Source organism: Dermacentor variabilis, chromosome 4 (genome assembly GCF_050947875.1).
Source record: "Dermacentor variabilis isolate Ectoservices chromosome 4, ASM5094787v1, whole genome shotgun sequence".
Taxonomy (NCBI): domain Eukaryota; kingdom Metazoa; phylum Arthropoda; class Arachnida; order Ixodida; family Ixodidae; genus Dermacentor; species Dermacentor variabilis.
This window is the reverse complement of record NC_134571.1, coordinates 28,542,883-28,555,116: the sequence shown is the minus strand read 5'-3', so window position 1 is coordinate 28,555,116 and position 12,234 is coordinate 28,542,883. Positions and strand designations below refer to the sequence as shown.

The 12,234-nt window shown below is 49.2% G+C and overlaps 1 protein-coding gene across 1 annotated transcript in view; it reads left to right on the top strand.

Moving 5' to 3' along the window:
* Positions 1–12,234, top strand: part of LOC142578845 (lysosome membrane protein 2-like) — a 68,141-nt gene that overhangs the window by 28,659 nt on the left and 27,248 nt on the right. The window contains exon 2 of the mRNA XM_075688479.1: positions 10,128–10,285. Within this exon, the coding sequence (XP_075544594.1) occupies positions 10,128–10,285 (158 nt within the window). The remainder of the gene's footprint in view (positions 1–10,127; positions 10,286–12,234) is intronic.

Sequence of the window (12,234 nt, the reverse complement as noted above, 5' to 3'; positions counted from 1 at the left end):
TTTTTTTTTCAGCAATGCTCTAAACCGTTGTTGCTTATCTCGACAGCTGACCAGTTAACGCTCCCATCAGCTTTGAGCCTTGCGCTTCTGGAAGGCGGACGTTCGCTACGGCTCTGGCTTGGTGAATGTGTTGGTATTCCATTACAGTGTGCTGAGTTGTTTCCGGATCGTTTCCTATTTTTTTTTAGCCAGACACCTTCCTCATCCTGTTGCGGGTATTTACTCCTGTATGTTTTCGTCCTCGGGCAGCCAACTCGGGTCTCAAAAACAGAGGCACTGTCCTTTGCATTACCATACAAAATTTTCTTTCCTGACTTCTTGCTTACCGTCTTTGTAAAACTTAATGAATTTTATTTACTTACGTCCTTTGCATCTAATTTACTGTATCTGTCTTTCTCCCTTTTTTTATCTCTCCGGGTGTGTACTTGTACTTCCAATTGGTTTTTCACTCGGTTCACATTTGATTTTATCAACTTCGTTGACCTGTTCCTCCGTTCCGCGTCCACGCTTTCGAGGTATATGCGAATTAGCGCATGCGCTCTATAGCCACCAGCCCCCATTTCTTTTCATTCATGTTATCGAGTTGTGCTGGCTTTCACTATGCCATATGGAGACAATCTGTGCCCTCCGTAAGTAAGCCAAAACTGCCCGTATTTGACACAAGTGTTATTTGAAGGTGTGCAGCCTTAGCGCACCACTGCGCCGCGAAACGGGTCTGTTCGACCAGTTTGAAAAGTGGATCTAAACATCGCGCGCTGGTGTTGCTATATTAACAATGAAACTTGAGATCTTTGTAGCTTCGTCCTACGGCCCAGGGAACGAATTTTTTCACCTTTCACGAACATCACGCCACTTTGCGGACTTCCTCAGAACTGAGTTGCCATAGCAACATCTTTACCCTGTATGCTCCAGAACGTGAAAATAAACTACACACGTTAGAAGGAAAAGCCAAAGTGCGAATAGACAAGACACCGATCTAGATACAGAACCTTGTCCGAGATTACACTTTCCCGCCCACGCCTGTTGCTCAATATGTTATAATTGCTTACAGGGCATAAAATTCTATTCCGCTGAGCTCCTCATGCATATGACGTCAATTGGTACGGCTCGCTTGGTAGCCAAGTTAAGCGAGTAGTAAACTCCTTTCTCGTGACGGTTTCGAAAGAGTGTCCTTGAACAATGTTGCATACATTGCGTTCGGCGCACGAACAGGCAAATCGGTGCAGTGCCCCTTCACGTTTCGAGCCTCGATCCGGTATCGATCAGTTCCAGAGATTTTTTCCCCACAAGCGACACTCCAATATCGTCTCTAACTTCAGTGTCACGTCGCCTGCCGTCCGTCGTGTAAACCTGCGCTATTGGTTTTCAAAGGGAACACGAAAGGTGTGACGACGCCTGCTTTGAACTTCGCTGGTTCCCCGGCAGGTGAGTCACAGCGATGAAAAAAAAGAAAGACTCAATGCACACACAAACAGCGGTGAAAAGTTACAGCTTGCCGTATAACGCCGCGCGTATGTTGACATTCGTTGTTGTGGCGCGACGTCTCTGCCGGTGGCAACGGCGGCGTGTTCGTCCTGCTGACCTTGTAGATGATCTCCGCTTAAGCTCACGCGATCGCGAAAGCCGACAGAAGAAAGGTCAAAAATGTCAGACACGAGCTCTAAAACCTTGAATATAAATACACCCAGACTTGAGAGGGCGGAAAAGACCGCCCGCTTACACGTCTTTTTCTTTCTTCTTCCACGAGTACCGCGCGTATATCGACTCTGACCATTCGGGGCGCAACGTAAGCAAAAATCTGCTGAGTAGACGGCTCTGGCAAAACCCGTTTGCGAGGTTAATTATTTACCCGCCACTGAAAGCCTTGTTAGGGTGGTTTAATCCAGTAGGCCGCACTATTTCAGCACGTGGCGAATGTCTACGCTGTACTTGACTGTGGGCTGCACGATTGTCCCGCGCCGCAGCGTCCGTCTACACAAACAGGCGTCGCCTTTTTCTTTCCGTGACCGGCCCTCCGGCGACTTCTGCCCATCGAATGCAGCTTTCGCCGTTTCCGAGCCGCCGTGCTGGTAGCCTTTGCCTCGAGGACGTGCGTCAAGCCGTGCCATGGTGCGTCAGGCAGGTCCTCGCCGTCACGGCGATTGTTGATCGCACTCCGAATGCGTTTCCTGGGGCGCCTTCACTCGTCGCTCCTTGTTGTGCGGCATTGAACTGACACATCAGCCAAGGCAGCTGCCAATGATTTCTTTGAATAGCTCTGCTGCGACAGAACGATGCCTCGTTCGGATAGAACGAGCGTCAGAGCTGAAGACTTGTGCGCCTACAAAACAGACACAGGCAAGGTAGCGGTAAATTATTGCGTCGATATTTTAGGTTAGCTTTTGCAGCACATCTCAGGCCTGAGAATATGCATATAAACGGGCTGTTCTATTCCTCTTAAGACTCTGATTGGGTGCTTAGCATCGCACAGTGAGTAGCGCCCTTTCATGATCAGAATAAGGATGTCGTGATTATCGGAACGCTAAGTTCACTTCCCTGCGCTTTGTGGCTGCTGACATCCTGAGAACTGATTGCACTGAGTGCTGCCAAGTTTCGGTAATCTGCCACGGGCCAGCGTATTAGGCAAACCGATGTTACCGGATGCCTTTTTTGGAGATCACGGACGCAGTTGCGGTCTCTCGTGAGACTCCGTACCAGCGCGTGTAGTCTGCCGAGGCCGTCGTAACCGCAGTCAGGTGCTTACGAGCAACGCTGCGACAGAGAGAAGAGAGGGGGACGACCTCCAAAGCTCCACGCACAACCGCCGAACCTCTTTTACGTAAACAGAAAGACCTCGCGGCGGAAGCCAAGATGCCAATGAACGTTGGCCGTTGCCTCGCCTCCTATCTATCGGGCATCGTCGTCAGGGCGTCTGATCACCGGGGCCGTTTGGGAAACGAGGCCGGGACATCTAGGAGCGTGCGGCCGTGAATGCGCGCGCAAGCGCGCGGAAAGCTCCAAGGTCACACGTTGTTAGCCTGCTGCGCGCGTCCAATTGAGGAGCTCAGCCTGCCATCTTTCCCGCACCCCTTCTAGCTCCTCCATCATCGTAATCTTCGGACTGCTACCGTCGCCCATGCCGCTCGTATGAGAAAGCATTTCACGACGCCACCTGGTCTGCAGGAAATTGCATGTATTTCAGACCGGGTGTTCCAGCGAACACTTTCAAAAAAATTTTTATATAGCCTGTGGCGGATAGCACAATTCTAATCCATGAACTGGTCTGCTCGAAGAGGCGGACATAGACAAAAAAATTGAAATGCACAATCCACTAATTAACAAAAAATTCACCAATTAAGTTTTCATAACGTAATAGCGGTGGTTAGTTCGAGGTTACCGACTTTGTCACTTTAAATTGTGAGGTAGTATATTTGACGATTTATTGAATTATTTCTTCTTCTGAACTGTGACCGTTCGTTTATGTTTATTTCTTCTCAGCAGCTGAACATGTTACTCACTTAAAGCAGAACGCTTGCGTCATACGCCCCTATACAATACGAATGGCAGACGGATGTCGGCACAGGGCACGGAAAGGGCGTTCTGTCGACGAGTGGAGCAGCGCCAATTGGCGCTGCTCAAATTTGTTCGAATGTACGTTTCCGGCGCTACACTATAAACGACAAGATTCCATTTTCTCCCCCTAAACAGCGCAGGAGGATGTTGTAACCGGAGGCATAACTTAAAGTGGCACCATTTCCTTCCAAGCCCGCCGCAACCCTCGATACACGGCCACGCTACGCAGCGGCCAAAGCTGGCGACGAGGCTTTTTTTCTTTCCCACGTGTGCACTATAGTATGCGCGCGATGACGTAGTAAAGAGCTGACGACGCGCGGTAGACGGCAGCGGTCCCACCGGCCGTCCCGTCTGCGATATGCATTTGAGCGCGCCCCGCGGGAGGTCGGAAGAGCGTCCCGGGCACACAGTGCTCTACTTGCGGTCGTTTCCTCCTCCGTCGTTTAGCCACAAGCGCCGAAACGTCGTCGTCTGGTTGCGCGGCAAACTCGGTTCCTTCCTCTCCGAGCGTGCATTGCTTCTTTGGCGGCGGCAGCGCACTGTTCGGCGAGCCGCAACCGAGGAGGAACGAGAGGTGGGAGCAGCAAAACACGCGCCCCGCGAACACAGGAGAACAACGAGTAGCAGCAGCGATGGCAGTTGAAATGTGTGCCGCGACGAGCCTATCGCTCGACGGGTCGCGTCTTGCGATAAGCGGAGGCCACGCAGCGGCCGGATGGAGACGAACGAACGGAACAACGGCTCGGAAAGCGGTCGCTGAACTTCGCCGCAAGTGAATCTCGGCACTACTCGTGCGTCATTTGTGGGCTTCGCTTTCTTTTTTCGAGTCGTTTCATACTAGTTCGAGCAAAGTGTTGCGAAATTAAGAAGCCCCGGCGACGCACTTCTGTGACCTTTATCTGTAGGAAGAAGGCTATGGATTAATTGTGAAACTCGACGCTTTCGACTCATATGCGTAAAAGAGTACGTTCACTCGTGTATAGTTCAGTATGCGGACTCGCCAGGTGCAAGGATAAAGCTAAAAGAAAATAAGCACGGGCTGCAGCGTAAATGTCGACCACGATGATGGAGGTCAGGTTTCCTTACTATGTGGCTTTCTGTTCCTTTTGGTATTATTTTACTTGTGCGCGCCACTCTATAGGCTTTCAGTGAGCGCAAACGCTCGGTGCTGAAGGGCCGCGGGAAGAGCTGAAAGCGGTGTAAGAGTCGATTCCTAGCGTGGAAGTCCACAGAACTTAGGCATTAACCATTGACGTGAAATATCTGCAGCGAGCACCACTGCAATGGGTCAGTGACACAGTGCGCCGTGGTTTTCCATCGAGAGCCTAAGACCCCACTTCGCTGTACACGCTGTCCCATTGAAAAGCGTACACCACTTGAAACATATGACGGAACATCCTACAAGGATGAAAAGAAACTCTTTTTTGTTAGCCTTTTTACATCTTAGTGATTAATGTTGCTTTTGTTTGCACGTAACTCCCCCCCCCCCCCCCCCCCCCCCCAATGTATGAATGATCGAACCTAAAAAAATTTAAGAAAGTTTTGGTTATTAGATACTTATTGAAGAAAGCTGTGAGGCAGCGTTTCAAGACGCCCGTGCAAAGTGTTTCTGACGATAGCGCCCTGGCACGAATACGGAGAGGACCTTCTCGTGCCGGGTGTTTTGCACGCGCAAAAAAGCGCCACCTCAGAGAAATTTGTCCATTCTGTCCTTCCCCACTGCAGGCGACACGCACTCTCTTTCGATTGGTTAGCTTTCCTGATTTTTAGTACTGCTTACCTTATCACCGACATCTGTGAAATACAGCTACTCCTTTTGGAGTGATTATCAATACAGGATGGCTTATCACCTGCATGGGCATGATGGCCACTTTACTCCGCGCGGGATGTGCAGTCAGATAATCTCCACCCAATGCATCCTAATCTATCTCCACGTGCGTGCAGCCTGTGCCCCGCTTCGGAAGCTCGTGCACTAAAATAGCCGCTTAATTCAAGCAGAACATTGTCATTTTCGTATTCATGAGCAGCGCTGAATGAGAGCCAGACTCTGTTGGTGGCACGTAGGCGCAACTGGTTAAACGTTTCGAAGCTATGCTGTGTAAGTGACATCAACTGTCGCCGAACACTGTTACGGGGCTTATGCACCACATCAGTCATTCCGCAGACCGGGAGAGCGAGCAGCGGTGTCATTCTGTGTGGCTTCAGAGCAAACGAAGCTGTGCCGCGGCCACAGTGCGCCGCCTTACTACAACGATACCGCACAAAATGATACCGAAACATTTGGCAGAAGCTTTACTTCCGGCAACGGCCGCTCGTAGCACACATCGCTAATCGGCGAGCTTACGCACGTGCCAGAGTGGCGCCACACCATCGTCATCGCGCTAGGACACCGCACGAGGATGTCCAGGAGCGTGGCAGATTTCCCTTCTCCTTCCTCTACCGCGCGACGGACTGATAAAAATAACGCCAATCACGCGGGCAAATGTACGAAGCAGCGTGTGCGATGGAGGGCAGAGGAAAGAGAAATGAAATGACGTCACGAGTAGGCGCGTGCAGGAGCTGCCGGACTAATTGCCTTTCCTGTGCCGGCCCCCCTTTCGGCGCGATAGAAGGAGGAACACCGCTCCGTATACCTGTTGTGGCACTGGGTTCACTTTTTCGGGCCAATATCCGGGGTCTCGGCCTTGACGATGCCAACCCGGAAACAGAGGGCAGTATTCAAATTGAATTGGGGACGAAAAGTAAGAGGTTCAGGTAAATTCTAAATTACGCCTACTGCTGACCGCTGGGGGAGAAATAGCTTCCTCGATCTCGAAGTGCGGTGCTTGATCGTGCTTGGTTGGCAGCTCACACTAATGTGTTTTCGTTCATAGCGTTGTCATAGGCGTGAAACAAACAGTACTAATTGTAATTATCATGATGCTGGAGCCCAAGGTTTCCCCATCCGTCGCATCAAAACAACTCCGCCCGTGGCACTCCTCAAGGAGCTGCAGCCAAAATTATTTTTGTAGTGAACCTAAGGTAATTTATTGCTGGCATGACGTGCCTATGAAACATCGACACGTGGCCACGCGTTCATGTGCCAAGGTTGTCCGCGTGTACTCTTGTATTGAGGATAATGTATTTTGCGACCCTGTGTCATTAGGGAAAGAAATGAAGAAAAGGCGGAAGCAATAACTTTCTTCTTCGTGTTTTTGATATTATAATTCTACGTATGAATGAATGTGCTTCTTATCCAGTTTACATGTGCAAAAGGCGCAAGAAGTGCTGGCATACCTACAAAAAAAAAAGAATTGTTTAGAAGTTCTGGCCGGATCTCAACTTTCACATTCGTGGTAAAGGCCGGCCCCTAGCCAGTAACGTCGAATTAAATGTTTGTTTTCGGTTTTGTACGTGCGCCGCGATTCCTGCGAGTTATTGAGTTATTAACCACGGGATCCAAAGAAGAATCACCTCAGTTCATCCGATATGGTTCCACGTTAACGAGTAAAAGTGGACGGACTTGTTCGTCTCAAGCGCTTAAATAGCATAGATGAATTTATGAAGCAACCATGCTGCTGCCCGTATACTAAAAAAGAAAACGCACGCACGCACGCACGCACGCACGCACGCACGCACGCACGCACGCACGCACGCACACACGCACGCACGCACGCACGCACGCACGCACGCACGCACGCACGCACGCACGCACGCACGCACGCACGCACGCACGCACGCACGCACGCACGCACGCACGCACGCACACACACACACACACACACACACACACACACACACACACACACACACACACACACACACACACACACACACACACACACACACACACACACACACACACACACACACACACACACACATCGTACATATTTAATGCTATAACACTGGGCAGGTTCAGAAATAGAAGACCCACATTTAAAGGGCGCTATCGCAAGGGCGCACAAAAGAGCTCAAAAGGTTTGCAAAGAAACCGGAGCGGAGCTTGAGTTACTTGGTGGGCCAAGTTGCTTGGTGACACTATTTACAAAAAATCCCATTAAAAGGAAGGAAAGCGACATGTGATCCTTAATTTAAAGCCATTACTGGTTGTTCATTTGTTCTTGTAATGCGTCATAAACTGCGGTCGCAGCTTTTATTCAATGTGCACTAAGGGTTCGTACGTTTTGTAACATTCAGCAAATATGAAGCGTTCAGCAGCCATCTCGTTTTTATTTGCAAGTTGAAACGTAATGCCATTTACAATGCTAATTGATTACTGCTTCACGGATCTCCCTAGCGTGAACAACTTATAGGGTTTTTAAGAGACCAATTAAGGGGAGCACCTGCCAGTGTGAAGAGAGGGAGAGAGAGACGGAGAGAGAGAGGCAAAGGAAAGACAGGAAGGTTAACCAGAGATTATCTCCGGTTGGGTACCATGTACTGGAGGAGGGCCAAAGGGATGCGATAGTGTGAAGAAATTAGCTTATGAATCTATTGTTAGGGCAAAACTTGAGTATGCCGCCGTGGTGTGGGATCCTCACACGAAAAAATACATTTCACAGATGGAGAAGGTTCAAAGGCGCGCCGTGCGATTAATCTACAACAAACACAGGAATTCTGACTCTCCATCTCTCCTCATGAAAACTAATCAAACAAAGCTTCTCTGTACCAGAAGAACACTCCTTGTCACATGGAAAGTTCGGCCTCCTGGTCACACCATATGTCACGCCATATGACACACACACACACACACACACACACACACACACACACACACACACACACACACACACACACACACACACACACACACACACACACACACACACACACACACACACATATATATATATATATATATATATATATATATATATATATATATATATATATATATATATATATATATATATATATATATATATATTACTGTATTCTACGAGTGTTATTATTTGAGGCCAAGGCTTCGAGTCTAAGCAATCTGAAGAGAATTGAAATTGTGGAATTTTAACGCCTCGAAAATGCGCATTGGGTTATGAGGGACGTCGTGTCGGAGAGATACCGGTTGTTTTTGACCGCCAAGAGTTTAACGTACATCTAAATGTAAACACAGGATGCTAAGAATCAAACTTGAAAGGAAGCAGAGGGCTGCACTGAGCAGTGGGGAAAAAATGAGAAAGGCTGTTGCGTGTGCCGAGGTGCGCGTGGCCGGCAGGAGGTCTTGGACCCTACAGTCAGAGACGAGGAGAGCTTTCTCGGCGAAGAATTCTTTATACAATGTTTACAAATTGTCGTGGTTATCAGAAGAGCGCAACAGAGCAGTTCCAAGCTGCTTAAGTAACACCCATCAGTCCCCAGATTCCCCAGATAGTCCCCAGATAGTCGCGAAACAAGGTCGAGAGAGAGAGGGTTCGGGCAGCCTCCGTGGTCCTAACGCCGCTCTCGGTGGCCGGCGCTTCCTGGAACCGCGCTGCGGCGTCAGGCCGATCTGGCGGTCGGTCAGAATGGTGCGCCGGGCAAGTTTTATGGCCCGGCATGGGACAAAGGGAACCAACTGCAAGGCACGGGATCGAAACGCAGCCCTTCTTTGAAGACCATCCCGAGCACAGCGGGAGTCGTCCGTGGTGCGGGCGCCGCTGGACAAAGAAGGGGGGCTTGCATTGCTGCTAGCACGGGGAGGGGCCGAATAGCAGTCCGTGAGCCGGTGGCTGCTTCCTTCGTGGACGCCGTGCAGCCGCGAGGAAACCCGAGCCGTGCACGTAGTCATCGTGTGCCCGAAGCGGGCACCATGCGAGGATGAATGCTGCCTCCACGGTCGACACACCATAGCACTTGCCTCCCGTCAGGCAAATCCCAGGGCACAAGCAGAACAAGGCCTAACCTTAACAGATAGACAGCATTACAGTATGTATGAAGCTCAAACGTGGTTAGATTAGTTCTGTTTGAGATTAAGTGGTAATGAAGTTGGGACTGATCACATAATGCGTTGTCTAATCAACCGGTGTTCTATTAGAGCAACAGGGTGGGTTTCAAGGGAGAGGAGGTGCAGTCGAGCGTGGTAGCGAATTAGATCGAGTGAGCAGCTCAAGCGGTACACGACAGGCGTAGGAGGCATGAGAAATATGCACGCAAACGGTGGGTTTCTTTGGCACTGGGGATGGGCACTGGGCAGATCGGTGGGAAGGGCCTTCGCCGTAGAGTGAACCTAAAATAAGTTGGTGTAATTATTTTTTTCCGAGATAAGAGGGAGCAACAATAGCAACAACAACAGTAAAATGATTGCATCACACACACAGGGCTGCGTGTGTTTATTTGACACAATTTTGTTCATATTTACTACATATGCCTTGCGGTGAACTCGAAATAAAAAAGAACTGGTCCCCGCATTCCTTGCCCTCACCGTGGAGTTCGTCAATCTCGATAGGTAGGCCGCTCTTATATCCCCTAGCGAAATGCCTGTCAAACGGAGAACTAACCTTTTGCTACTGCTGCTTTTCCTAAACCTTGCAGTCCTTGAATCGGCTCTTTGTGTACTTATGTAAACGAGGAAATTTTCTTACATTTTCTCGCTATTCTTCTCTAATCTATCACAGCAACTTCAGCTCAAAAATGGCTCAGAAACGCTTGAGAAATGGAGCAACGTCACGGTTCCCATCTACATGTCATTCCACCTGTTCAACATCACGAACCCGGAGGAATTTGGAGCCGGCGAACGGGCCGTGGTCAAGCAGGCGGGGCCTTACGTGTACAGGTGAGTCTTCCCGAGCGGCAGACGAACGTTGTGGAGAGCAACTTGCTCTTTTGCGAGCTTCTCCCAAAGTGGCACGTACTTTTAAAGCAATCTCCAATCTGCACGACGCCTATATTTTAAATTGAAATGCTGGAATTGAAATTGAAAAGCCGAAGGTATCAGGACGGAAACGTCTGCGACCGGTGATAGGTTCCAAGACTTCCCTGGAAAGCTTGCGTATATAGCAGTAGTCGAGAAAATTTATTACCAATGTGATAAGTTTTCTTCTAACCTCCGAAATTCCCTCTTCCAAATGTTCATATTAAATTGAATATGGTGTGGAGGTACTTTGTGAGGTAACCTTTGAAAAATACGCCGCAGCTTACGTTAAGCGAAAAAAACAAACAAAAAACAAAAGCGTCACTACGTTTTCTTGGCAATCTCCTCGTCGAGTTTTCAAGCATTCTGCTCATGCGCCATCTTGTTTCGACAGCAAAGTAACCGTTTATGACTTCGATGCTGTCTTCGCGAAGCTGTCTTTCTTGCAGGATTTGTCAGAATTGGAGCGAGACTTAAGATAGTCGCTGTCCGCTTAACCCTCTACTTCGCTGTTTACAGCGAGTATTGAATTCCAGCCTGAGCACGCTATTTTTCTGGCAGGAACGCTGTGTCTTGCTGGTACGTGCACACCGTTCGTAGCTTGAAAGTACAAGGAGGACAACTTTAAAGAAAGTAAATGCGTGCCAGATATACAGCGATAATTGTTGGGACAGCATAAGTCCCCAAAAACGAGCATTTACTTAGATCGTAGTTAGGGTTACGTACAACACGTGCTACTTTGTTTAGTTTTTTTCTTTCCTTCTATTAGATCAGGTGAAGTGAATTTTCCAAGTGCAGTGCATTGACAAGGATGTAATTGTTGCGAGAACGCTTGTCGTTGCTACTGTGGCACAATATTAGAAAAGGAGAGAGAGAGAGAAAAAATAATGATTCAAATGTGCTGCAGCCTTGAACTTTTGAAAGTAGCCGCTGGGAGGCAGGCGGTGGGCTCGATTTATTTCCGTATACCGGACGACGGTCGCGCACGGAAGACGCTGCTTGTATATCGAACTTCGATGTTGGGTCAAGAATGACGAATTGCTCTTTGCCTCCGTACGCCGCAGAGCCCGACGTGGATGAGCGAACGCGGCTGCCTTTCTCTTGCGTTAGCCACCGTGTTTATCGGTCACGCACCATCGGAGCAAAATGTCATGCGAGCGGTTCGCGTACCGCGTGTAAATGACTGACGAGCGCACAAACTTTTATGCCTGCTCTTCGCGAAACTCGCGCTGTATAATTAGGCATGCTAGACGGGGCTGGTCACTGGAACAGCCGCCGTGCCACGCATATGCATGTGAAGCTCGAACGTTACCAGTTCGATATACTCCTGGTCGTAAATTTACAACTCCATGCAGGCTGTACCGGCTGGAACGATGCCACTGCATGTAATGCCCTACTTGCACAATGCCGTGTAACACACACGCGCGCACACGCGTGCACACATACACAAAAAAGGAAAGGTGTTCCGAAGTCCCACCTGTTTGACATGCCACCTGCTGCATCGCAAAAAGGAGGAGGAAAAAAAAAAGATGCAGCAGATTCAACGAGTTGGAATCCATATGAAGCGAAGCTTTGTGCGTGTGCATAAAGACTGGAAACACGAGTTTGTATTTATTGAATGTCCGCACAGAGTGCCACGGAAGGCTTTATTCAGGCGCTGTAAAGAGGCTAATGCAATACAGCCGCAGTTGCCACGGATGCGCGAAGGCTAGCTTTCTGGTTGTTGTTGCTGTTTTTTTCTACACGACCGCCGCAGCGGATGGATGGATGGATGTTATGAGCGTCCCCTTTGGAACGGGGCGGTGGCTTGCGCCACCAAGCTCTTGCTAATATAGTGCCTAATGTCCTGCCTAGGTTAAACAATAAAAAAG